Genomic DNA, 26,111 nt, shown 5'->3' with positions numbered 1-26,111 from the left:
CCTGAGGACTCTATTTTTACAGATAACTTTGGGGAAGTCAGCTACCAACATGGACCTGTAGTAGGTGAGAGTGTAGGCTATGGAATCAACCACATAACCTTATCTCTAATCTTGACTCTGCGTATTTATGGCTGGGTGTGCAGCATCACATGATTATCTTCTGTTCTATTTGTAAAGAGATATGTGATAACTTAAATTCAGTATTTATTAGTTCAGCAGGTTTCATGGCATTTTTGCGACCATACAAGCTGTCATAACACGGATACTATATTAACACGCTACCACTGCTTTTATAATTGTATTCTCCACCGACAGCTTATATAGAGGAGGCTTGCAACATCCCCTGCCCTTCTGACTGTAAACTTAGTGAATGGTCCAATTGGTCACGCTGTAGCAAATCATGTGGCAGTGGAGTGAAAGTCAGATCCAAGTGGTTGCGTGAGAAGCCATACAATGCTGGAAGGCCCTGTCCAAAACTCGATCACACCAACCAGGTAATAAATTTAATGCAGATTTTGCAAGCCTGTTTTTCAACATTTTATTAACTGTAAACTGTTCAGATGATCGTGAACTAGATGTTTGATTCAACCTCCCCAACTGGCGATTACAGCAATGACTAGGGTTTTCTTTAGATGTATCATCATAAAAGTGGAAGAAAAATGTAGGTGTCAGATCAGCAAACTGGCTCTAAACCAAATTTAAAATTAAAAGGTTCACGATCATCTACAGAAAGTATTCTGTCCCTACAATACCAGGCATAGTCAAGTTATAAATATTTAGAAGAAAATATGGAACGTTAAATTACTGAAAAAAGATTAAATGTAATTTTGAATCTCTTAAGGCTTGCAGAAGGCTGAGAGCTGTATTAACTACACAGGTGTATACAAGTACAATTTTTTTTTAAATTGTGTAGCATGTCCTTCATTTCAATATTTTACTTTCAGTTCAAACTCATCAATAGTGGATCAATGTTGTATGCAAATATGGAATCCTAAATTACTTCAGATTATCAGAAACTACTCTGATATTGTGGCACTGAACATTGAAATGGAGAAAGGAAATATTCAACAAAAAGTACTTAAGGAAACTCAGCAGCTCTGACAGCATTTAGAAAGAGAAACAGAGTTAATAATAACTGGGTTCCAAAGAATAATAACAAACTCAAAATGCTAATTCTGATTCTCTCTCCTTGAATCCTGCCAGACTTGCTGAGTTTCTCCAACCTTTCACATTTTTATTTCAAATCTCCAGCATTCACAACACTCTGTCTTTATTGTAGGGAAATATTCAAGTTCAGTACCCACTAGGACCCAATCCCATTTAGTCTGTATTAAATAGGGAGGTGTTTAATGGAGCTTGTGGAATAGGACAAGTACATTTAGAAAGGAGAGGCAGTCCCTCGTGTTTCTTGATAGTTGACTAAAGGGGCCATTTGAAATGTGGGTCTGTTTCGCCAATTGTTGTTTGTAGGTTTCCGGCCAGGCAGACAGAAAGGGAGAAAAAATGTATTCAAAGACCGCATAGAAATTATATTTTCCAAAAAAAAATTCATTTTTTCTTCTATTAAGAGCATTATTTTGAGCACAATATTAGCAGCAAGTAAAACATCAGAAAATCAATAAAACGAGTCAGTTAAAAAAATACTCCAGTGGGATTTGATGTCAAAACCTTTTCTTTAAAAATTATGTATAAGTAAAGTAAAAACAGAATAAATGACATAACATGTGACTCTTTGTTTAAAATCAAACCAACTTCTATCGTAAGTCTAATCCAGTGTTGCACCTTGGAGACTCATTACTTTGAAATGTTCAGCCAAGGCTCATTAAGAGATGGACAGCTGGAAAGCAACTGCTAAGATGTGTGTAAAGAGGAAAGGTTGATTTACTGTCTAAATAGATACTGTGGGAAAAAAAAAAATCTGAAGCTGTCAAGCAGGTGTAAGTCTGTTCCAGACATAAGGACCAAATAGAAATTTTAAGCCATATTTTGTCTACAGTGGTGGATAGCTGAAGTCCTGAACTGACTCGGATAATAATACCCTGGAACATGCAATCTTTACTCCCAGAGAGCAGATATGGGATGGTGTCAGGCCTGATGATCCTCAAAGGAGAGGGTAAACAGCCAGGAGGGTGGGTTTGTGCCAGGGTTGGCTGGCTAAAGACCCACCCTGTTTCTCCAGAACTTCATCCCAGGTGTTTTGAAAGTTACCCAAGCTCTAGCCCTCACTCCTCATGTAACCACCACCAACCCTCCCCCACCAAATACACATAACCATGGCACCTCGTACTCTCTGTGCTATCTTTTGCCCAGCAACCATCCAGCATGGAGACAGATGGAGGGACATACATTGACATGTGAATGGGGGTATGGTCATGAGGAGGAATATTTGAACTTGCTTTACAAAAGATTCCCTCGTGCAATCTATGTTTCGTGACCCCTCTGAGAAACTGTGAACCATGGCATTGTAAAAAGTTGGCGTGACTCCATGAAAGTTTTAGAGGAGTAGAGCTATTCCTATCCCCACTACGGAACAGCCAGATCAGGCATGCCCAAACCAACCCAGACCCTTCAAAAGCCCTTCTGAAAATCAGAAAATCTGGGAACTATGTCAATAGCCCCAGAATTGGGCCCTGGTTGTCATTTTTAAAAGGCTTACATGTCAGTTTGACTCAGTAAAAATCTGGCCCATGGCTTTGTCCTTGTATCTTGGTGGGTAGAAGTACCTTGTATGACCTCTACGTGTTAAATGGTTTAACCATTTCCAGCAAACATGTTCTCAATAAAATATATAACTCATCTGCTACACTCCTGCCAGAGCTGCAGCTGGAATACTGGGGAAGAGTTGTGAAAGGTTAATTTCAAATTTAAATGGAGCTGAAAGACAGCAAGAAATCCAAGGCTGAACATGTTCGATTTCCGAGGCTGGAATACCATATTCTGAGATTTATTGGCCTGATTTTAGAGTATGATTTAAGAATGAATGAGGACATACAAATTGTCATTTACTTTTAAACAATTATTTTTATAGAGAGTGACTATTGTGTTCAATAATAATTGTTCCTTGTTTTTTTTTGTGTCTTTCCATTGACAATTTGTGGGCTCACCTTACAGGCTCAGGTAAGTCAGTAAGTTTCACTGTAAGAGTGCATGTGTATATTGTCTACTATGTCTACATTCATATTTTATTATGTTCTTGCGCGGATTTTTGTGCTTAATTTCAAGTTGGAATTATTTTTATCCTTGTTTGAATTATTTCATTGTTGGATGTGTGATTGCAGTTGATGCATTTGAGAGACTGAAACCCCATACCACCACTTTATGTTAGACAGAGGGTGAGCGGGATGTGTAATCGAAGTGAATGTGACAGCTGCAAGAAATTCACGCTATATACACAGGACATTAACAAATTGTAGATGATAGTAAAGTCTCAAAAATCAATGCAATAAATAACCTAATATTACATACATAAAATAAATCTTGTTTCAGATAGATCTGATATGATGTTATATAGATGCAATTTGGAATTTTTGGAGTCTATTACGACATTTAAAGGATATATTTTGCAATAAATTGTTTTAGTCACATAGGAGTCATACCATTCAAATTCACACTTGAAACTTTACAAAATGGAAAAACCTGTTTCATTAGGAGAGCAATATAGTTCATGAAAAGGATGCATTTATTAAAGAATATGGCAACAGATGACTGAGGCCGTTATGGGTTTCTCAGGCCATAAGTACATTAAAGGCTTTGTCTATGGTTGGGATCTTCCTCTGGCATTGGTTACATTCCAGGTCCCATCTATGGCTCAAGTGAAAAGATTGCTGCTAAGATTGGATGCTGTGTGTTAATTCACTGTAATGCTGCTGACAATGTCTGTAGGACTATCTGGGATTCCTTCCTTAAGACTTCTACAAAACCCTTAGACACATCAACTGCTTCTATTCGTGAGATGCATCAAAAGCTAGATAGATTGGATCAGATGTTGGACAAAATTCACGACTGCTGTCCACTAAGAACAAGATCAGAGCAGCAGACGGGAGTCAGATGTCTAAAATCCAAGAACAGCACTACATGAAATGCTTCCATATGAGATATGAGAACTGAAGCTCCACGTATCAGTTCTTAGCAGACATTCTCCTGGATAATACTGTTACCTAGACATAAGTCTTTGATCAATAGAAGTTTAAAAACAGTGGCACCAACACTTGCTCAAGGAGAGTTACTGCATTATACATACATGTTTCAGGAATTCAGTATATGTTCTCCATTTATATCTCTTTCAAGTCTTTCTGTGCTCCCAGTGTGGGAAACCTGTACTCATTGTACTCTCTAACTCTTCTTGGGCTGCCAAAGAAGTACTCTGAAATTGAAGCTGTTTGTATATTCTGTTATTGTTTTCAGGCTGATAAATAAAGTAAATGTTTCATCTCCAACTTGTGAAAATTCGCGTAATGGTGCAAATCAAAGAGGAGATGGTGACTTTGTCATGCTTCCCAAGCAGTCTGGCTGACTGTTTTCATTGCCCGTGCAGACAGTGTTAACTCATTGTTTTAGATTTCCATGAAACCTGGCCAGCCTGTGTGGTCAGGCAATGACCATGGACATTTTAAGTCAGAACTTCAGTATTTTTTTAAACAATTTCAGCCCTTGAATGTGTTAGGTATTAATCAATGAAAATTCAACGATCAGTATACTTTGTATTCTATTTCATCTTGACAGTCTTCACATTAATGTATCTCAAAAAAAATCATTAAGGTGTCTCATCAATGTGATCTTAAAATAATTTAAAAAGTTCAATTTAATTGCCCTTTGCAAATATGTCCTGCATTCAAACTTGTGTTACATATGATCTGAGCTAAAAGGCCGAGAAGCGTCGGAGATTGAGGGGTGACCTTATAGAGGTTTATAAAATCATGAGGGACATGGGCAGGATAAAAAGACAACGTCCTTTCCCTGGGGTGGGGAGTCTGAAACTAGAGGACATTGGTTTATGGTGAGGGAGAAAGATTTAAAAGGGATCTAAGGGGCAACATTTTCAAGCAAAGGGTAGTGCATGTATAGAATGAGCCATCACAGGAAGTGGTGGAGGCTGGTACAATTACAGCATTTAAAAGGCATCTGGATGGGTATATGAATAGGAAGGGCTTAAAGAGATATGGGCCAAATGCTGGCAAGTGGGACTAGATTAATTTAAGATATCTGGTCGGCATGGACGAATTGGACTGAAGGGTCGGATTCCGTGCTGTATATCTCTATAACTCTATGACTTGTGTTGTTTAATAAATGGGACTGAATTTCAAAAGGGCCTGTTCTGGAGTAATCTTGACCAAACCACAGAAGTCCCAGCAAAATGACTTTGACATAAATGTTATATGCATGTATGCTGATTTTGTGTTTGAACAGTAAGATCATCATATAACATGTTAATTTATTTAACTACAGATAACAACTGTGTTGATATTTATTGACTCATCTGACAATCTTTGAGAGCAATTGTCATTATTATTTTAATCCACACATTTAAAAACACAAACATATTCTAGAGTTTAGAAAGATTTTTCTGAGATGTAGTATCACCCCAGGTAATTATATTTTGATTTATAAGTTTGACCTATTTGATTTTTGTTGCAGTGCCTCGCCAGGGACTGTCTAAACTATCATTTAAAAGAGTAGAAAGGTTTTCTCTTTCATACATTTCTGATAAAAGAAAAATGTTATCATTTAGAGGCTAATTATTATGTTCGCCCATTAAAATGACTAAAGTTGTTTTTAACAAGGAAATTCTTAAATATTGTGAATAATATTAGTTGGGGATGAGCTACAATAGTTAAGTCTAATTGCTAAAAATTATTTTTAAAATGCAGACACCTGTAGAATTAACATTTTTATTAAACTGTACATATTAACACATTCTCATGCTGTAGGTCATATTTTGAGAGGAAGTTTCTATCTGTCAGAGGAAAAGACCTGATCTACAGTAACCTCAATAACTTAGAAAAATGATAAATTGTGGTGTGCAGTGTCATAAACTGAGTATTATTCAGCAATAAACAGTTTAATCCTGGTCAAAAAATAAATAAACAGAAAGAAAAAAAATAGGTAAGACTAATTAGAAAGAGTTGTTTTAAAATACAGATACTGACATATGCAACCATAACTGAACTAACAATTCATTACATGTTAAAAATGACTTAATTAATATAGTACTATTTATTTTCAGTCATTATAATACTTCACATATTTTGAACAAATTCTACAGTGTGTCTTATAGTGTCTTTATCTTTCACTTCAATACAAAATTTCCAGTGTAAATCCAGAGTTAAGGCCATCCTGACCCTCATGTTCCTTCGGTTTGGTATCAAATGGAATGTGAATCATTTGGGCCTACTTTAACTTACCTGACATTAATTTTAAATGTTTAGAACAGAAGAATTTGTTTTAATGCTTGTTTTATATACTTCAGCTCTTGGGAGGAGAGCTCAGAATATGCATATGGACGCAATCCCATAGAAGTCTCTCCTGAGCTGCTGTTGAAGTTCTAGCCAAACAGGAGCCATGCAGTGTAAACAAAATATCCTCCAAACTTCGAAAACTCCGGTTGGCTGCAGTTAGACTCCTTTAGCTGCAAACATTATACTACAGTGAATAATTCACTTTTATAGAGACAGATTCAGCATATATTTTACAAGAGCGAGTATTTTATTTGAGTCTTCTTTGAACATAATGAAAGATTCCTCTTTTTGTACTTGTTTCAGTCACTGCTGTTCGAAAGATAGTTATTGAAGTCCCTGCAACTTTGCACAATCATCACCATCATTAATTCTGACATCCCTACTGCCACTTGTATATCTTTATGCCAATAATTATAGTTGGCTGTTTTGCTGCATCCACCAAGGTCATCTTATGCTTTATCCAACCTTTGATCTTGATTTTCCTCTGGGGCTTTCACCAAAGGCTCCTCAAATCAAATTTTGCACAGCTGCAATAATTATCCAATCCATCATGTAGCCAAGAGTAGCAGAGGGACGGTGCACTGCAGGCTTTTAGTTATAAATGTGTTGAGTTGCAAAAGAAAAACACTTCTGTTCCTCAGAGAATAGAAATCAAATGTTGAGCTGGGTTCTAGTGTGGTTGAACTGGAAGGAAGTCCCAAAGGACTAGTATTTGAAGTAACTATATTTATTAATGCCGGTATTGTGTGAATTATTATCATAGGTATATGAGGTGGTACCATGCCACAGCGACTGCAGTCAGTATGTGTGGATAGCCGAACCATGGAGCGTCTGCAAAGTAAGCAATGTGGACCTGAAGGATAACTGTGGAGAAGGAGTGCAAACACGCAAAGTGAGGTAAAGCTGATAATTTTTTATTTTAAAAATCTGATTTCATATTATATAGTTGTGTTATAGGCTGTTAAGACAGATACGCCAAACATTGCAATAATGATAGGTAAGCTAAATTACAAGTTTTTAAAAATGAATAACAAGTTTCAGGAGAGCTTCTCTATGCATGCCTACCAACACTGCCCCACCTACTGTAATGCAATTAGTTGGATCACTTCCTGGGTATTACATATTAACTATTTGTGTTTTCAGTAGTATGTTAATTAGTATTAAAGCAATTGAAGCAATATTATAACATCTTATCTTCTTAAATGGCAAAACGGTACATTTTATAAATGGTCAATATAAAGGACTAGGATAATTATGAACAATATTTACACATTGTAAGTGTGTTTAATATGTACAGGTGTCTGCTAACCTGGCCTGGTTTGGTAACAGTGACACTTTGCTGAAATCTGGAATGGTTAACTCCTTTCTCTTAACTCATGGATTTAGCTGACAATTATCTTGTACTTGAATGTTGCGTTGTCATCTACCCTAATTCCAGTCTCATAACTTGAGAAGGTGTTATTGATGCAGTAGGAATGTTGAACATGTTGCTACTGGATAGCTTTCACAGATGACATCTGTTCTTCGTCAACATTGCTGTATTTGTGATGGTCACTTAATAAGAAAATGTCTCATCACAGATCTTTGACACTTCCTCTGGGGCTTTCACCAAAGGTTCCTCAAATCATTTTTGGTTGAACTGTGGTTTCTGACTGCTTCTTCACTGCCACATTCAACACAGTTTTGTCCAGTTTCCTTTTAGACCATATGCCTGATTGGTGCCGCTGAATGCAGAGCAGTTTGTGGCTGACGCATGCGACAACAATTACCACATGCCTTGTGGTATCTATATGTCTTGATTAGCTTACCTACGGTTATTGCCGTTCTGAGAATCTGTATTGCCTCCTTGCTGCAATGGCTTCATATTTTCTGTCATCTTTGAGTAGATTGTTGATGTTGATTCTTGATCTTGTCAAGATTCTTTTGGAAAGCTTACATTGGGGTAACAGCTCCCTGATTCTCTCAGAGAGCTTGTGAAAAATTGCAATAGTTGCCTTTGTCTCAACATCCACTGATGAAGGTTTCTTTGGACCTAATGTGATGGCTTCCAAATTTAACCGTGACTCTTAGTTGATCTTGCAGTATTGTCCAGAGTTGAAATGGGCCCTTCTGGTTTGCTTCTGATGTCCCAAAGTATTGGTGCAATGGATAATGTCATTGCTAGTATTTGTCACGTTCTTTGATGATCATATCTAAAACTTCTGACTCCATATGCTGTTGAAATAGTTAAAATTCATGAAAGGCATCCTGAACCTTCCAGTCAACAACTGAATGTTTTATTATAAAGCGTGAATATTTGTTGCTTCTAAGAATTCATTTTCCAGGCATTTTTTCCCTTGAAACTTTTTTATTTAACAACTTTTCTTGAAGAAAAGTTAATACGAAGCTTCTGTGCCTGGAGTACAGGACTTCAGCCTTGTTCTGAGCTCTGTTGCTGCAGCACAGCCTTTCAACTGCTATACAGGGAGAGTCTGCAGTCAAGATTTACATGGATGTTACCAAGACTGGCAAGTTTGAGTTATAAAGAGAGGCTTGATTAGTTGGGACTTTTTTTCCCTGGCCCATAAGATGCTGAGGGCTAACTTTATAGAGGTTTATAAAATCAAGAGGGACATAGATAAGGTGAAAAGCCAAAGTCTTTTCTACAGAGTAGGGGAGTCCAAAACTAGACGGCATAGATTTAAGGTCTGTTTCCATGCTATATGACTTTATGACACTATCTGCCCATTGAGCTCTTTTCAACAGAAAACCTCAAATATTTTATCGCAAATGGTGCTGCTGTCTTGCAGCCCCAGTTTTAATCGATTTTTCTAGACTGATTCTGATTCAGATAAATAACTGTTTTTCTGATTGACTACTACTCCCATAAGATTTGGTTTTCAATTACTCACTTGTTCAGAATGCTGATTGTTGAGAGTCATTTTTGAATCTAGTCTGAAATATTGCTCCTGCTGCTGCTTCCATCTACTTTTATTGTTGCTCAAGGCTTTTTGACTTCTCCCTTTGTCTAAAATGTTGTACTTGTGATTATGTTGGACACCACTAACACATTAAGCATTTTGCATCACTGCTACACTGTTGTGTTTTTGGTTTTTAACACAAATATACTAAACACAAAAGATTGCTAAAATAAATGCAGGGATAATATAAAAGTATAACACAACTCAGGAGCACTCTGCTACACACACGTTTCCTAACACTACAACATTTGTCTCACATGTTATTTTGCCTCACTTCCTGTGACAATGTATACTTTTTTTATTCATTTGTGGAATGTGGATTTACTGCCCATCTCCAGCTGCCCTTGAGAACGTGTTGCAAAGCTGCTTACACGAATCACTGTGGTCCATTTCATGTAGGTAAGTCTGTAATACTGTGAGAGAGTTCCAGGATTTTGACCCAGTGACACTGAAGGAATGGCAATATTATTCCAAATCAGGATGGTAAGTGACTTGGAGGGGAACTTGTAAGTAGTAGTGTTTCCCATATATCTGGTGTCCTTGTCCTTCTAGATGGCAGTGGTCATGGGTTTAGAAGATGCTCTGTCAGGAACCGTGGTGAATTTCTGGTAGATGGTGCACACTACTGCTACTGAATGTGTGTGGACGTGGTGCCAAGCAAGCTTTGACTTGGATGGTGTCAAGCTCCTTTAGTGTTGTTGGAGTTGTGCTCACTCAGACAAGTGAAGAACGTTCCATCACAATCCTACTTGCACCTTATAGATTCTGGACAGACTTTGAGAAGTTAGGAGGTGAGTTAGCCGCTGCAGAGTTCCTAGCTCTTGTATCCATTGTATTTATAAGGCTAGTTCAGTTCAGTGTCTGGTCAATGGTAATCTCCAGGATGCTGATGATGGGGGATGCAGTGTGGTAATGCTATTGAATGTCAAGATTCTCAGATTATACTTAGATTCTCTTTTGTTGAAGATGGTCATTGCCAGACACTTAAGTGACACAAATGTTACTTGCCACTTTGTTACGCAAACCTGAATATTTTGGCCATGGACTGCTTCACTTGTGAATTGAGTAGTGAATGGTTTTGAATATAATGCAGTCATCAGCAAACACTTCTGACCTTATGATGAAGGGAAAATCATTGATGAAGCAGCTGAAGATGGTTGGGCCTGGGACACTGCCCTGAGGAACTTCTGCAGAGATGTCCTGGAGCTGAGTTGACCAACTTCCAACAATCATAACCACCTTACATTGTGCCGAGTATGACTTCAACCAGCCTCAATTTTCTTCCAATTCCCATTGATTCCTGCTTTGATAGGGGTTCTTATGCCACACTCATTTAAGTGTGGCCTTGATGTCAAAAGCAGTCATTCTTACCGCACATCTGGAGTTCAGCTCTGTTGCCGCTGTGTGAACCAAGGTTGTAATGAGGTCAGAACCCCTGGTGGAACCCAAACTGGGTGTCATTGAGCACTTGGTTGCTAAGCAGGAGCTGCCAGATAGCACTATTGATGATACCTTCTACCACTTTACTGATGGTCGAGAATAGACTGATGGTCAGTAACTGGCCAGTTTGGATTTGTTCAGCTTTTTGTGTAAAGGACATACCTGGGAAATTTTTCACATTGTCGGGTAGATGCCAGTGTTGTAGTTATGCTGGAACAGCTTGGCTAGAGGTTGTGGAAAATTCTGGAGCACTTACCTTCAGTACTATCTCCAGAATGTTGTCACTGCCCATAGCATTTCCATTATCCAGTGACTCTAACTGTTTCTTGATACAATGTGGAGTGAATTGGATTGGCTGGAGACTGGTATCTGTGATCTTGGGGCCCTCTGGAGGAGACCAAGATGGATCATCCACCCAGCACTAGTAGCTGAAGCTTGGTGCAAATGTGTCAGCTTTATCTCATGCACTGATGTGGCCGGCACGGTGGTTCAGTGGTTAGCACTGCTGCCTCACAGTGCCAGGGACCCAGGTTCAGTTCCATACTTGGACGACTGTCTGTGTGGAGTTTACACATTCTCCCTGTGTCTGCGTGGGTTTCCTCTGGATGCTCTGGTTTCCTCCCACCGTCCATAGATGTGCAGGCTAGGTGGTTTGGCCGTAATAAATTGCCATAGTGTCCAGGAATGTGCAGGCTAGGTGATTTAGGCATGGGAAATGCAGAGTTAAAGGGATGGGGTGGGTCTGGGTGTGATGCTCTTCAGAGGGTTGGTATGGACCTGATGGGTTGAATGGCCTGATTCCACACTGTAGGGCTTCTATGATTCTATGTGTTGGACTCCTCCAACATTGAGGGAGTGGATCCTTGTGAAGCCTTCTGCTCCGGTGAGTTGTTCATTTGGTCACCATAATTCATGTGTGTATGTGGCAGGACTGCAGAGCTTAGATCTGATCGACTAGTTGTAGAATTGCTTAACATTGTCTGTCACTTGCTGTTTATGCTTTTTGGTAGGTAAGTAGTCCTGTTTCGTAGCTTCCACCAGTTTCATACCTCCTTTTTAAGAATACTTGGTGCTGCTTCTGATGTGCTGTTCTGCATTCTTCATTAAACCACGGTCACTCCCTTGGTTTGATGGTAATTGTAGGGCGGGAAATATGGTGGGCCACAAAGTTACAGATTTTGTTAGAGTACAAATCTGCAGGTAGTGATGGCTCACACTGCTTCATGGATGCCCAGACTTGAGTTGCTAAACCCGTTCACAGACTATCCCATTTAGCACTGTGATGGTGCCACATAACATGATGGAGGATATCCTTAATGTAAAGATGAGACTTTATCTCCACAAGGACTGTTTGGTGTTCATTCCTGCTGATACTGTCATGAACAGATGCATCTGTGACAGACAGATTGGCGAGGATGAGGTCAAGTATATTTCTCTCCTCTTCCACTTGTTGGTTCCCTCACACACGTTGCTGACCTAGTCTACAGCTATGTTCTTTCGGACTTGTTGCTGTGACAGTTTTGGTAATGGACATTAAGTCACCCACCGAGAGTACATTCTGCCCTCCTTAAGAATTTGGATCCCTGTCTACTTTGCATATTAAAACTGTTCCTGTTAATATTTGGATAGTTAAAACTGCCTATTGGTGCCTTATTGTTCTTGTACTTCATATCATTAAAGCAATATCAGAACAATTTTATTGATTCAACTTGAAAGAAGTTTCTGCTTCCCTAATATTTCAGAGGTCAAATCCTCTGCAAAGTGTAGAGCAATATATGTCCAGGTGTGACCTCTGGTCCAATTTCATAACCTTAATATTGTTGGGAAACACAATTCATGTCATTATTCCAGGACTTGGGAAGAGATCACAGTCTTAGTTCCTGCCCTTGGCGATCTGTTCCATGAGGTATGTGCTCCGTTTACTCCAATCTCACTAAACGGCTGGCCACCAAGTTACCTTCCCAGCTCTTATGCTATCTGACATTAGAAGCACTTTCCTCTCTTCTTGCCATGACCCCCACCCAATCATTACCTCCACCTCACAAAATTCATCCTTAAACTCCGTCACCATTAAACCATTATTATCTTATGCATTTCCCACCTCACTGCCACCATTCCCATCCATTCAAACCACTACTCAGGTTTCGCATCTGTCTCTTTTCCTCTAAACTCACCTTTTTGAACCTTTTTTTAGTCCATCTTTGATAGCGCCCATCTTCTTCCTTTATACTTGCACAAAGTCTATATAAGTCTATATAAATGCAAGCGGCTGTTCATATCAGGAATGGGAATGTCATCTTCAACACAGACAGTTGGTATTAATATTACATCAGGGTTTTAATATATCAGGTAATTATATCAGGTATTAATATTATATCATTAATATATGATCAGGGAAATGACCTGATGACATCCATTATTGAGAAAAACGGGTGTTCTCTTATTCCAGCCACTTGCTCATATAATTAATGATTTGTTGAGGTCTAACATTGGCCTGATGAACTGAAATAAGACCCATAATTCAGAAGGAGAACAAGTCAGCACCAAGGAATTATGTGTTAGTTATTTGGATGTCAGTTATATGCAAGCTCCTAGAAGTAATTCTCAGAGATGTGCTTTATGATTATTAAAAAATGTCAATTTTAATATGCAATCACAACATTAATTTTGAATACTATTGAATGACTTCACTAACTTGATTGATTTTTTTTTCAAGAAGGCACAACATTAATCGATGTTAGAAACCCATTTTGAAATTTTATCTTGAATTTCAAAAAGCCTCCAACCAAGTTCCACACAGAAGGTTGCTGAATAAAGCTGCATTTTGTGGGATCGGTGGTTAACTTTTAAACTACATCACAAACTGGTTGTGTTTAATTGGAGCTCCATATCGGGACAAGTTGCTCGTGACACCAGTATCCTGCAGGGAGGTTTGCTGGTGCTACTCAGGAGGCTTTAAACTAGTATGGCAGGGGGTTGGGAACCACAGCAGTAGGTCAGCATGTGGTGTGATTGTAAAGAAGGTAGATGTTAAGTCAAGTACTAATGGGAAGAATAAACAAAGCCACGTTAGTGAACATAGTGGGATTGGTGGTTTGAAGTGTATGTATTTTAATGCATGGAGTATATCAGGTGAGGCAGATGATCCTGGAGGCTGGATTATTTCATGGAACTACAATGTTGTAGCTATTACAGAAACTCGGTTGAGAGAAGGGCAGGACTGGCAGCTGAACGTTCCAGGGTTTGAATGTTTAAGGCATGATGGAGAGTGGTGTAAAAGGAGTAGAGGAATTGTATTACTGATTAAGGAGAATGTCACAGCTGCACTAAGAGTGGACATCTTGAAGGCTCCTCCAGCGAAGTCATATGGGTAGAATTCAGGAATAAGAAAGGTGCAGTCTCTATGATGGGGTTATACTATAGGCATCCCAATAGCAAGTGGGAGATAGAAGAACAAACTTGTAAGCAGATCATGGAAAGATGTAAGAATGACAGAGTTGTTGGAATGCAGTGATTTTAACTTCCCCAGTATTGACAGGGCCTCCCTTAGTGCCAGGGGCTTAGATGAGGGGAATTTGTTAGGTGCATCCAGGAGGGCTTTTCTAAACAATGTGTAGATAGTCCAACTAGGGAAGGGGCTGTACTAGACCTGATATTAAGGAATGAACCTGGCCAGGTGATCAATGTTTCAGTGGGGGAGCATTTTATGAAAAGTGATAATAATTGCCTAAATTTTAAGACAGTTATGGATAAGGATATGATTGGTCCTTGGGTGAAAGTGCTAAATTGGGAAAGGCTAATTACAACAGTTTTAGGCAGGAACTGGAGAAATTATACTGGGGGTGGCAGTTTGAGTGTAAATCTCATCTGGCATGTCAGAGTCCTTTAAAGGGCAATTGATCAGTGTTCAGGACCAGCACGATCCTGAGAGGATGAAATAGACAGATGGCAAAAATCAGGAACTTTGAATGACAAGAGATATTGAAACTTTAGTAAAAAAGAGAAAAAAAAGCATATATAAGTTTTGGGAACTGAAATCAAACAAGGCCCTTGAGGAACATAAAGGAAGCAGGAAAGAACTTAAGCAAGAAATTAGGAGGGCTAAAAGGAGCCATGAAATGCCCTTGACAAGTAAGATTAAGGAGAATTCGAGGTATATATTTTATATATTTAAGGACCAAGAGGGCAGGTCCACTCAAGGACAAAGGAGGAATTTAAGCGTGGAGTCAGAGGAGTGGGTGAAGACCTTAATGAGTACTTTGCATTGGTATTCACCAAGGAGAATGGCATGGATAATTGTAGATTACAGATAGGTATATTGAAATTCTAGGGCACGTCAATATTAAGAAGAAAGAGATGTTAGGTGTCTTAAAAGCATTAAGGTAAATAAGTCTCCAGGCCCTGATGGGATCTATCCCAGGATACTGAAGGAGAAAAGGGAAGAGAGTACTGGGGCCTTGACAGAAATCTTTGTTCCTTCTTTAGCCAAAGGTGAGGTCCCTGAAGATTGGAGAATAGCCAACCTTGTTTCTATTTTAAGAAGGGCAACAGGGATAATCCAGAAAATAAAAGTCCGGTAAGCCTTAATCAGGGGTGGGAAATTATTGAAGAAGATTATTAGGGACAAGATTTATACGCACTTGAAAAAGGATGAACTTATTAGGGATAGTTAGCATGGCTTTGTGAGGGCAAGGTCTTCTCTCACAAACTTGTTTGAGGTTTTTGAGAAGTGACAAGAGTTTTGGGGAGTGTGGGGCAGTGGTCTTTTCAAAAGCTTTTGACCAGGTTCCTCATGGTAGGCAGGTCTAGAAGATTAAGTCACATGGGATCCACAGTGAGTTGGTTAGTTGGATACAAAATTGACTTGGTCATCGGAGATAGAGGGTAATTGTGGAGGGGTGTTTTTCTGACTGGAATTCTGGACCAGTACTGTTCTGCAAGGTTGAGTGCTGAGACCTCTATTGTTTGTAGTATATTTTAAATGATTTAGATTAAAATGTAGGTGATATGATTAGTAAGTTTGCCAATGACAAGATGATTTGTGGAATTGTAAACAATAAGGAAAGTTGTCAAAGGATACAGCAGGATAAACATCACTTGGAAAGTTGGATGGAGAAATAGCAGAGTTTGAGGTGATGCATTTTGACAGCTCAAATGCAAGAGGAAAGAATGCAGTTAATGGCAGGACACTGAGGGGCACTTATATATACAGAGGGATTTTGGGTGCAAATCCATAGCTTGCTGAAAATGGATAAGGTGGTAAAGAAGGCAAAAGGCATGCTCGCCTTCATTGGTTGGAGCATTGAGTATATAAGTTGGCAAGTCATGTTACAGTTGTATAAAACTTTTTAGTTAGGCCACGTCTGGAGAACTGTGTGCAGTTCTAATCACCACATCATCAGAAGGACGTGGAGGCTTTGGAGAGAGTGCTAAAGAGGTTTACCAGGATGTTACAGAAACAGAAATTCCATTGAGGCTTGGGGGGCAACCTGATAGAAGTATATAAAAGTATGAGTGGCATGGATAGGGTGATTAGTCAGAGTCTTTTTCCCAGAGTAAAAATGTCAAATTCTGGGGGGCAAAGGTTTAAGGTGAGAGGGTGAGAAGTTTAAAGGAGATGTGCAAAACAAGTTTATTTACACAGAGGGTGATAGGTATCTGGAACGCACAGCCGGGGAGGTGGTAGAAACCAACACAATAGCAATATTTAAGAGGCAATTAGACAGACACATGAACAGGCAGGGAATAGAGGGATATGGACCATGTATAGGCAGATGGGATTAGTTGGCCCAGACATGGTAGAGCAAGGAACCTGTTCCTGTGCTGTACTGTTCTATGTTCTATAATACTGCAGGGAACACTGTTGGGAGCTTAATCCCCATATTTATCAATTACTTGGATACAGAATAGTGGGAGGTATTTTTAATTTTACTGATCGCAAAATGCTACAAGAGCAAGTTCAGTTTTCAGATGAAATTAATAGATCTCATGCTGATCTTGAAACACAGGGGTGTCATTTTTATTTGTAGTAGTGAGTGGTTTTGAGAACATTTGGAATTTAAAAGGAAATTTACAATACATTGACAGCATGGTAGAAAGCTGGTTGCATCACATGAATTTTCCCAATCAACTGCATTGCAATAGGCTGCCTGAGAATAATTCCCTCAGGCAGAGGGATCGTTCATTTCAATATGTTAATAGCTCATTAAGAACTATTTTAACTCGGTTGTGCAATTTAACTATGGGTGCACAGACTCCCCAGTTCCCTGGAGATTAGCAGTAAAATCAAGATAACACAACAGCAATTAATAGGACTGAAGAAATGACAGGCATATATTCCGATATGTGCTAGGACATTATAGGTGTTTTCTTTGCCTAGTTTTGTGTAATTGTAATTGTACAGTACTTTATTTGAGAATTTACTCTTACTAATTTTGGGATGACTTCTGCAACTTTGGAAATTCCTATCTAATCTCCACATGAGCTCTGGACTTTCAGATTAGGAGGGGCCCTTATGCTGTTTTGTTTTGGACCTCAGATGAGGATAAAGATGATAAGCAGCAGGAATAGCAAGATCAGCAGCAGCTTTTCTGTTGCAGACTTGCTACTTTACAGGAGAGAGGGGACAAACAGAGAGGTATAGCTCCAAAGAGACAATACCAGGGACATGGTGTGTGTGCCAACGAAAGATGCACGTCCTTACTGTGTTAGAACAACAGGATCTCAGGAGGCTCAGATATCATGTCAGGTAGTTGGAAGTCATTTGCAGCCTGGTGAGCACAATTTACACATGGCTGTCAAAGTTACCACCATTCTCCATTGGTTCCTCATTGGTTCATCACAGGGCTCTGTCACATGCTTGTAGAATTGTGCAATCAGCTTTTAATCGGTGCATTACATAAGTGACCGATGTCATGTTTGGCATGGCTAGCAATTATATGGACTTTTTCATCAATTACATTCACCAGAATGAGTGTGCATTCAGGTTTGCAATACTGGCTGGTTTTCACAGATGCTGGGCAATATTCTCTACACGCATGTTGCAGTGAATTCATCCTTAGATTACTCAGGAGTGTTTGACAACCACAGGGATTTGCCATTCATCAATGTGTGTCAGGTGTTCAACTGCAAAATGTTTTCCACCTTAAAGAAGCATTTCCAGTTGCTTACTTGGAGACAAAATACATTTCCACTTAAAACGCAATGTGGCTTTTGATACCCTTGAGAAACCTAAACAATGAGCCATAGCCGCTGAAATGAAACAATAAAAGGCACAGGACAACCAGATGTGTCAAGGAGCAAGCAATTGGCATATTGCAAATGTGCACCAGTGCTTGGCTAGATCTGAGGTTCCCTTTAAAATGCCTTGTCCATGATCTCCCAAATTGACATGATGTGCTGTATTTTGCACACCATTGCAGTGCAACAATGTTTGGCCTTTTAGAAGGGGCCAGTCTCAAAGGACAAAGTCTCTATGTAGGAGAAGGAGGGATGTGATACAACAAATAATTCAACATGAGCCCTGATGCATGGGATGGTAAACTTCAGGTAGGTTCCGAAAGCCATTTATCTGACAGCCAAGTACTGAATAACATGTAATTCACATTTCACGAACACAAAGTATTATGACTATCAATCATTCCCCTTCTACTGTTTAGAGTGAAGTCTTATCATTAGTCACAAGTGAATAGCCACTTAAGCAATAGTAATCAACAATAGACAAAACAGGAAAGTGTTAGAGACAAATATTTCTGCGCTCAAATGTGAAACAGAAACATTATGTTCAGTTGTTTGGTAGCAAAGAGCTTGAATATTGCTATAAAGAGACATTGGTTGTCACAGCTTTTTGTTTTACACTCAACAAGACAAATGCAAGATTGCTAAGTTTCAGATGATCACAATAATTTATACTAAAGGAGAAAGAAGTGCCAAATGGTTGGAAAAGTTGTTAATTTCACGCTGCTTCTATCCTTCATGCTGCTATATGATTGGCATTTTCTAATGACAGGCTGTTGCTGTCAGTCCAGTGAGACGTACTGTTTATCACACAATGTTATGTCTGAATTTTAGTTTTGGGGAAATGCCAGGTAAATAGATCAGACATCCCAGTGACTGGCTGATTAAATCAAGCAGTGTATTTCTTTGGTTGGTCATAATTGGCAGAGAACAGACTGTAAAGCCCCAAAACAAAGTCGGCTGTTAGTTGTGATTCCTGATTGAATAGCAAGAAGGGTCTAGGCCCGAAACGTCAGCCTTCCTGCTCCTCTGATGCTGCTTGGCCTGCTGTGTTCATCCAACTCTACACCTTGTTATCTCAGATTCTCCAGCATCTGCAGTTCCTACTATCTCTGAAACTTATAACATGATTCACTTTCACTTGCGAGAAACAACATATATTCATACGCGGGGACCTTAACAAGAAGTGTATCCAAACCTTACGATTGTTTTGAATTAGGTGAAAGCTGGGGACACCTATAGTTCCCCATTGATTTCTTTCAACCTATCTGACACTTGTGTTTAAATTGTTCTGGTCGCTTGAAATTTGGCTTTTTCGTGTTTATCTTCTGAGTGCATGATGAAAAGATTTGACAACAAGTCTCTCTTTTCAGCAATAATTGAACATTGTATAGCATACCTTTGTGCATATGCTTCTGTAAGTCTTTTCTTTCTTAACACTTGTGTGTAACGCAACCCCTGTTGCGTCAATAAAAATCGTGACAGGCTATTCAGATCTCTGCTGTCACTGCTGGAATTCCTTTGACCAATATCTTCTGGCTTTGAAGCTCATGTGGGTCAAAGACTACACAACCGGCACCTCTAAGTGCAGAGTCAACCATCAGTACACAAGGAGATCAGTGAGACAATTAAATGCTAAGGCTAAAGTTTCATTGTTTTTCGTTGAATATGGAATGTATTTGTGAAGACCATTAGCAAGAGCCCCATCTAGCCATTTCTAAAGCATTCAATTCAAGATATCACTAATCTCCAGTGCCTTCTGCTCCAGATGTTCAGTATAAAATTGAAGGTGAGCCACCTCCTGTATTCTGCCTCTCCTTTGTGTTCTATTCTCTGTTTTCCTAGGAAGAGATGTATGAATATATGAAATGGAACGTGTTGAAAAAATGGATGGAAAGCATTTGTGAGGGTGACTCTGAGGTAGCAAGGTGGCATTGCACAAAAATGTGGATGAGTGTTAGTAGTGAATAGGCAGATAGGATGTAAGGAACTGCATCGACAGAGAGTGATGGCCGAACCTGATGTTGCTGTGAACAATGATTTGTCAGAGTAGGCTTGAGAAGGCAGAAGTTGTAGTATCACACCCCTGCTACTCACCTCATCCTGAGTAACTTTCAGCCATTCTTTCCTGCTGTCACTGACAGACCTCTTCATCTATGAGTAAGAAATGATATCTCCCTATGGGCCCTCATATTCCACCAGCATCATGTTGTGGGAGGCAATGCTAATGTGAGGAGTGTTGGGACTCCATTGGGGTGGCATGGTGGCTCAGTAGTTAGTACTGCTACATAACAGCACCAAGGACCCAGGTTCAATTCCAGCTTTGGGTGACTGTCTGTGTGGAGCCTGCACACTCTCCCCATGTCTGTGTGGGTTAACTCTGGGTACTCCGGTTTCCTCCCACAGTCCAAATATGTGGTTGGTTTGGCCATGCTAAATTGTCCCATAGTGTCCAGGGATGTGCAAGCTAGGTGGATTCGCCATGGTAAATGTGGGGTTGCTGGGATAGAGAGGGGGGGACTGCGTATGGATGGGATGCTCTTTGGAGGGTTGGTGTAGACTTGATGGGCCAAATGGCCTCTTCCCACACTGTAGGGATTTTATGATTGTAACTGTTCCTTCTTTTGTTCATCTATCCATCAACTCTCTTTTTTTGTGATGCCCCTACTGGATCCAAAATGGATCTATGCAGGTTAGCACAACAACTACTCAACCTAATTGATCAAGAAACCCAGGAGTACTGATGCAGTGTCAGGTTAAAGAACCACTGACAGATACACTACTCTTATTTTTGGGTTTTATACTTGTTACCCAACCATTCATCACCCCAACCCCAAACCCAACTAGTGAGTCATCAAGGTAAAATGCCTCCCAGTACTTCCAGTTCTGATATATGCCCTCCAAAGAGATTAATTGCTTTAATAGTCAAACAGCAAAAGCTGCCAAAGAAATTTCCATGGATAGACATGCATAATATTTTTGGACTTGCAAGAGTCAACTGAATTCTGATAAAAATACACAAAAGTAGAGAAGCTTCTGTAACTAGGCAACAGCAGTTTTCTGGTTGAGAGAAAGCTAAGGACCAAAGCTAATTTTCATATAGAAGATAAGAAGTCACTTAACGATTTTCATTTAACATTTGAGGGTTTGAACAAATGAATGCGCTGACCTAAGCAAAGCTGAGCCTTTCTTATTCAAGTGCGTGTCAAACTAAATCGCTTTTTTTGACTTTAGGTGCATGCAGAATACAATGGATGGTCCCATTGAACCTGTTGAAGACTACCTGTGTGATCCAGAAGAAATGCCCCTAGGTTCCAGGCAATGCAAGCTACCATGCCCTGATGATTGTGTTATGTCTGAGTGGACATCCTGGAGCAAGTGTCCTCTGGTAAGATGATGGTAACTGACTGCATTGAATATTGTACCTGCAGAAACCTTTAATCTGTGAACAAACCTGGTTTTCATGGTAATTTACTTGAAGCATGTTAAAGTAATGATATCACTTTTGCTTATGATGTATTAATTTGTGAAAATAATACAGCACAATTTTAAAAATGAAACAAGTCCTGTGAAATAGTGTTAACAAAACCCATTAAACTAATTAAGAGCACAAAGATGTGCAGACTAGGTGGATTGGCCATGCTAAATTGCCCATAGTGTTCAGGGATGTGTAGATTAGGTGAGTTATGATGGATGGGTCTGGGTGGGATGCTCTGAGGGTTGGTGTGGACTTGTTGGGCCAAAGGGCCTGCTTCCATACTGTAGGGGTTCTATGATCTATGATCTATGATCTAACAATTTCTTGAATAATACCTTCATTGAACAGAAACCTTGGGGTTATTTTTGACTATGCAAAAATGTAAAATGTCTGATTGCACATCAGGTGCTCCTTCACATCTCTCCTAATTTTTATTTTTATTTACTTGTACAACCAGATGTGGACAGACAGCCTGTATGAAGAGATCTTGCCTTAATCTGTGTATAAGTGCATTCATGTTTTTATTTCAGCCGTGCAACGTTAGCACTGTTCGAGAACGGTCAGCTATCCCATTAAGGCAACCAGGAGAAGGGAAACCCTGTCCATCTGAAACTGAGACTGAGCCCTGCCATTTAAACAAGAATTGCTTTCACTTCATGTATAACGTAACAGGTAACTGAGGTTTCCTTTTTTCTGCATAGCCTTTGGGGGTAAAAATCTTAAACACAAACTATGTGGGACATTTCGCTGAGGACAATGCAGTTAATTAAAATGTAATGTTAAAAATGCCACGTTTAAAATTAATTCCCTGTATCTGTTTTGTGATCATGTCTGTTGGTTGTTCAGTGACCTGTGGAAGAGAATTAATGGGGCTAATAGCTTTCACCCTGTGCTACACTTGTGTTTAAAGATTGCAAAGTAGTAGGAGAAAAATAACAAGGCAATGGAAAGGGAAGACCTAACTTACAGCTAAATCCCTGTCAGTTTTAATGTTTGGGTACACTTTATTCCAGGTTTACCTTCTCAGAACTTACCATAGCCCTGCTGCCAGCCCAAGCTCTTCCTTTGGAATCAACAAAATGCCTGAGCAGCTTCTGCAGCTCACTGATAGTACAGTAATGAGGCTCAGTTCTGGGTAAACCTCAGGTATCCAGAACCCCCAGTACACTCTCTGTTTCAGGAACAAAGACAAGCTAAATGATTTTCTTCAGTTCTGACCTAGAGGCTGAATACTAAACCTGTTGACAGAAAATTGATGAGCTGCAAATCCAGAAATAGCCACTTCAGGGATGATCTGGGAATACTATCCAGAATCTGAGGTGTGCCACATGCCACTAGAGATGTTGATAACCTACCTCTTGTTTGTTTTTTACATTACATCATTTTTGTCACTGAAAGGCCTATCAACTCAGTAAAATAAACACGACGTATTTGGAAATAAAAATTGAAAATGCTGGAAATATGCAAGTCAAGCAGTATTTGTGGAGAGAGAAACAGAGTTTTTGGGTTGATGAATTTTCATCAGAACCCAGAAGTGTTATGGAGGTATTAGGTATAGTGCAAAAAATGGATGAAGCAAGGACAAAAAGAAAATTTGTGATAGAGTGGAAGACAGGAAAGATTAAGTGACAGAACTGTTAGTCCTCCTCAAGGTTATAATGGTGTAACAAAAACAAAACAGAAACAAAAGATGTGACCAGATCAAGTGTTTTGCTGGACAAAAGCAAAAGTAAGAGGAAAAGCAAACAAGCAAAAAAATGGAAACAAAATGGGGGCAGAGATTTAGTTTGAGATTGTTGATGTTGAGTCTAGAAGGCTGTAAAGTGCATGGTAGATATTTGATAGTGTTAATTTTACATTGAGCCTCAGAGGAACACTAATCTGAGGACAGACATGGCAGTGTGAAAGTAAAGTGGAAAATTCAAATAACAGGGCGTTAGAAGCTTGGGGTCATGCTTGTAGATAGAGCTGTGCTGTTCTGCTAAACAATCGCTCAATCTGCTCTTTGGTGTCCCCAGTAAAAAGATGCGATAAAAGGCACTAATCAAAGAAGACCAGGGAAGTTCTCCCCAGAGTCCTGATCAAAGCCTGTCTCGCAATCAGTATTATAAACGATCAATTTATCTGATCATTATCACATTGTTAACCACATATGTAAATGTTAGCAGAATACAAATGTAATTGAGATGACGAAACAACCAAAACAGCAAAATACTTAATGTGGTAGAAATGGCTGGAATGATCCTTTGAAGATGGAGGCTGATCAGGTGGACTGTGAAGACAAGGGGAACCTTACCTTGGTTCTGAAAAGGAAGGGAAGAGGGAAGGACAGACATGGTTGAGGGACTTGTTAACTATGCTGGAATGGGAATCCTCAGTTGGAGCAGAAAGAAGACATCTAAGAATTAGTGGTGTAGGAGATTCATTGTTGGAATAGATGCAATGGAGATGGAGGAACTGCTAGAATGGAATTAAATCCTTAAAAAAAGCAAGATGACTTGCTAGGTATTTCGGGCGTTTTCTGTTTAAATGTCAGCTCTCCAGCATCTACAGTATTTTGCTTTTTGATTACTGCCTAATTGAAACTCTAGTTAACAAATCCTTTTATTTACTTGCTTGTTAAGTATTCTGTGTGACAGCTAATTATATTCCAATTTATAGATTGGAGCACTTGTCAGCTGAGTGATAAAGCAGTCTGCGGAAATGGAATTAAAACAAGAATGTTGGACTGTGTTCGCAGCGATGGGAAGTCAGTTGATCTTAAGTTCTGCAAACAAGTATGTCACATGTTAATAGTCCTCCTCCTGGTCGAATAGCTTGTTCAATTAGAATGCTTCATCTCCTCATCTAACACTGATCATTTTTCTGAACCACTTCCATGCTATTCAGTATTACTTAAATCGATCTCTTGTCAAATCTCTTTTCTCATGAAGATAAAGAAAGATGTGTACATTTTTAATGTTCTTATGGAGCTGGTTTTGCTAAAACCAAGCTAACTGGAGTTTGTTTGAAGCAAATATCAAATTGACAGGTGGGATTGATACCCTTCGAAACAAGCAGGTATTTGGTGGGGAAGGGGGAGTGTAACGTGAAGTTAAAGCTATAAAAATCTGAAAGCTGATCACAACTCACCAGGATTATGCCCACTTTTAATTTAACTGGAGCAGTTGAGGGTGAAGCGAAGCAACATACTCTTGAGAGACATGTCAGTTTTTCAACATGTTAATGAGGCTGCTTGCATCAGATTTTAACAAGCTTTTCAAATTAGTGGATGTAGGGAGGATTTTTCAGGATTTGAGATAACTGACAACTGACAAGAGGAGGCAGCAGTAAAGAGTTTTTAAGTAGTTTTGGAGCATAACTTGTGTCCTTCCTCCCTGCATCTGCGTCGCACTACCACACCACCACCCCAGCAACCCTCCCAACACCACCCTATCTCCCACCAGCCTGTTGAGATGAGCAATTCTCCCTGTGTCTCATCTACCCACCCAGCCACAATCTCAATAAACACCGGCGATATCCTCCCCAGCGCTCCCACTTCCCTATCCCCACAATCTCTCCTCCTTCTCTGTTGCATAGATGCAGGCTGAACAGCCTCTCAATCATATAATCATACAAATATGGAACAAGAGGAGGCCCTTTGCATCTGCTCCACCTTTCAATATGATCATGGCTGTTTTGATTTGAGTCTCAACTCCATATTACTACATAGAATCATCATAGAATCCCTACAGTGTGAAAACAGGTCCTTCGGCCCAACAAGTTCACACCAACCCTCAGAGCATCCCATCCCCCTATAACCCATCTAATCTACACATCCCTGAACACTATGGGCAATTTAGCATGGCCAATCCACCTAGCCTGCAGATCTTTGGACTGTGGGAGGAAACCAGAGCACCCGGAGAAAACCCACGCAAACACGGGGAGAACGTGCAAACTCCACACAGACAGTAGCCCGAGGTTGGAATTGAACCCAGGCCCCTGGCGCTTTGAGGCAGCAGTGCTAACCACTGTGCCTCTGTGTGCCGATTCCTTCAGAACATAGAGACCAGAACTCTGTACAGTGTGGTCTAACCAAGGTTTTAGACAAGTTTAACACAGAACAGAAAAGCAGTGGTTTTATCCCTCAAATACTCCCTATAATCTTTCATCTCTTTGGTAATCAAGAATCTATCTATCTCTGCCCAAAAACAAAATTAACACTTCTAGATCCCCTGCCTTTTGAGGAAGTGAATTCCAAAGATTCTCAATCTCTGAGCAGAAAAAAAAGTCCTCATCTCTGTCTTAAATGTGTGACCATTATTTTTAAACGATGACACCTCGTTCTAGATTCTTCCACAAGAGGAAATCTGGCAAGAAATTGACCAAGAAAGTTAAATTCAGCAGGACCCCCATGTTCCAGGTTATCATGGCCACACGTGTTTGCAGCATATCAACTCTCCTCTCCCTGAAAATAACGGTGTGTTATGTTTTCAATTTGCAGCAAAGATAACTTTCTTTTTTAGTTCTATAGCATTAAACGTAATGAAAAACTAGGTTGTA

The 26,111-nt window shown here is 39.6% G+C and overlaps 1 protein-coding gene across 1 annotated transcript in view; it reads left to right on the top strand.

Moving 5' to 3' along the window:
* thsd7aa (thrombospondin, type I, domain containing 7Aa) overlaps positions 1 to 26,111 on the top strand; it is a 204,048-nt gene that overhangs the window by 143,109 nt on the left and 34,828 nt on the right. The window contains exons 14-19 of the mRNA XM_048608398.1: positions 316 to 494; positions 3,112 to 3,117; positions 7,219 to 7,352; positions 21,326 to 21,479; positions 22,100 to 22,241; positions 24,231 to 24,346. Coding sequence (XP_048464355.1) covers positions 316 to 494; positions 3,112 to 3,117; positions 7,219 to 7,352; positions 21,326 to 21,479; positions 22,100 to 22,241; positions 24,231 to 24,346 — 731 coding nt within the window. The remainder of the gene's footprint in view (positions 1 to 315; positions 495 to 3,111; positions 3,118 to 7,218; positions 7,353 to 21,325; positions 21,480 to 22,099; positions 22,242 to 24,230; positions 24,347 to 26,111) is intronic.

This window comes from Rhincodon typus, chromosome 2, assembly GCF_021869965.1.
Source record: "Rhincodon typus isolate 14 chromosome 2, sRhiTyp1.1, whole genome shotgun sequence".
Lineage (NCBI taxonomy): Eukaryota > Metazoa > Chordata > Chondrichthyes > Orectolobiformes > Rhincodontidae > Rhincodon > Rhincodon typus.
Note: the sequence above shows the minus strand (reverse complement) of the source record. Positions and strands in the feature narration are given on the sequence as shown.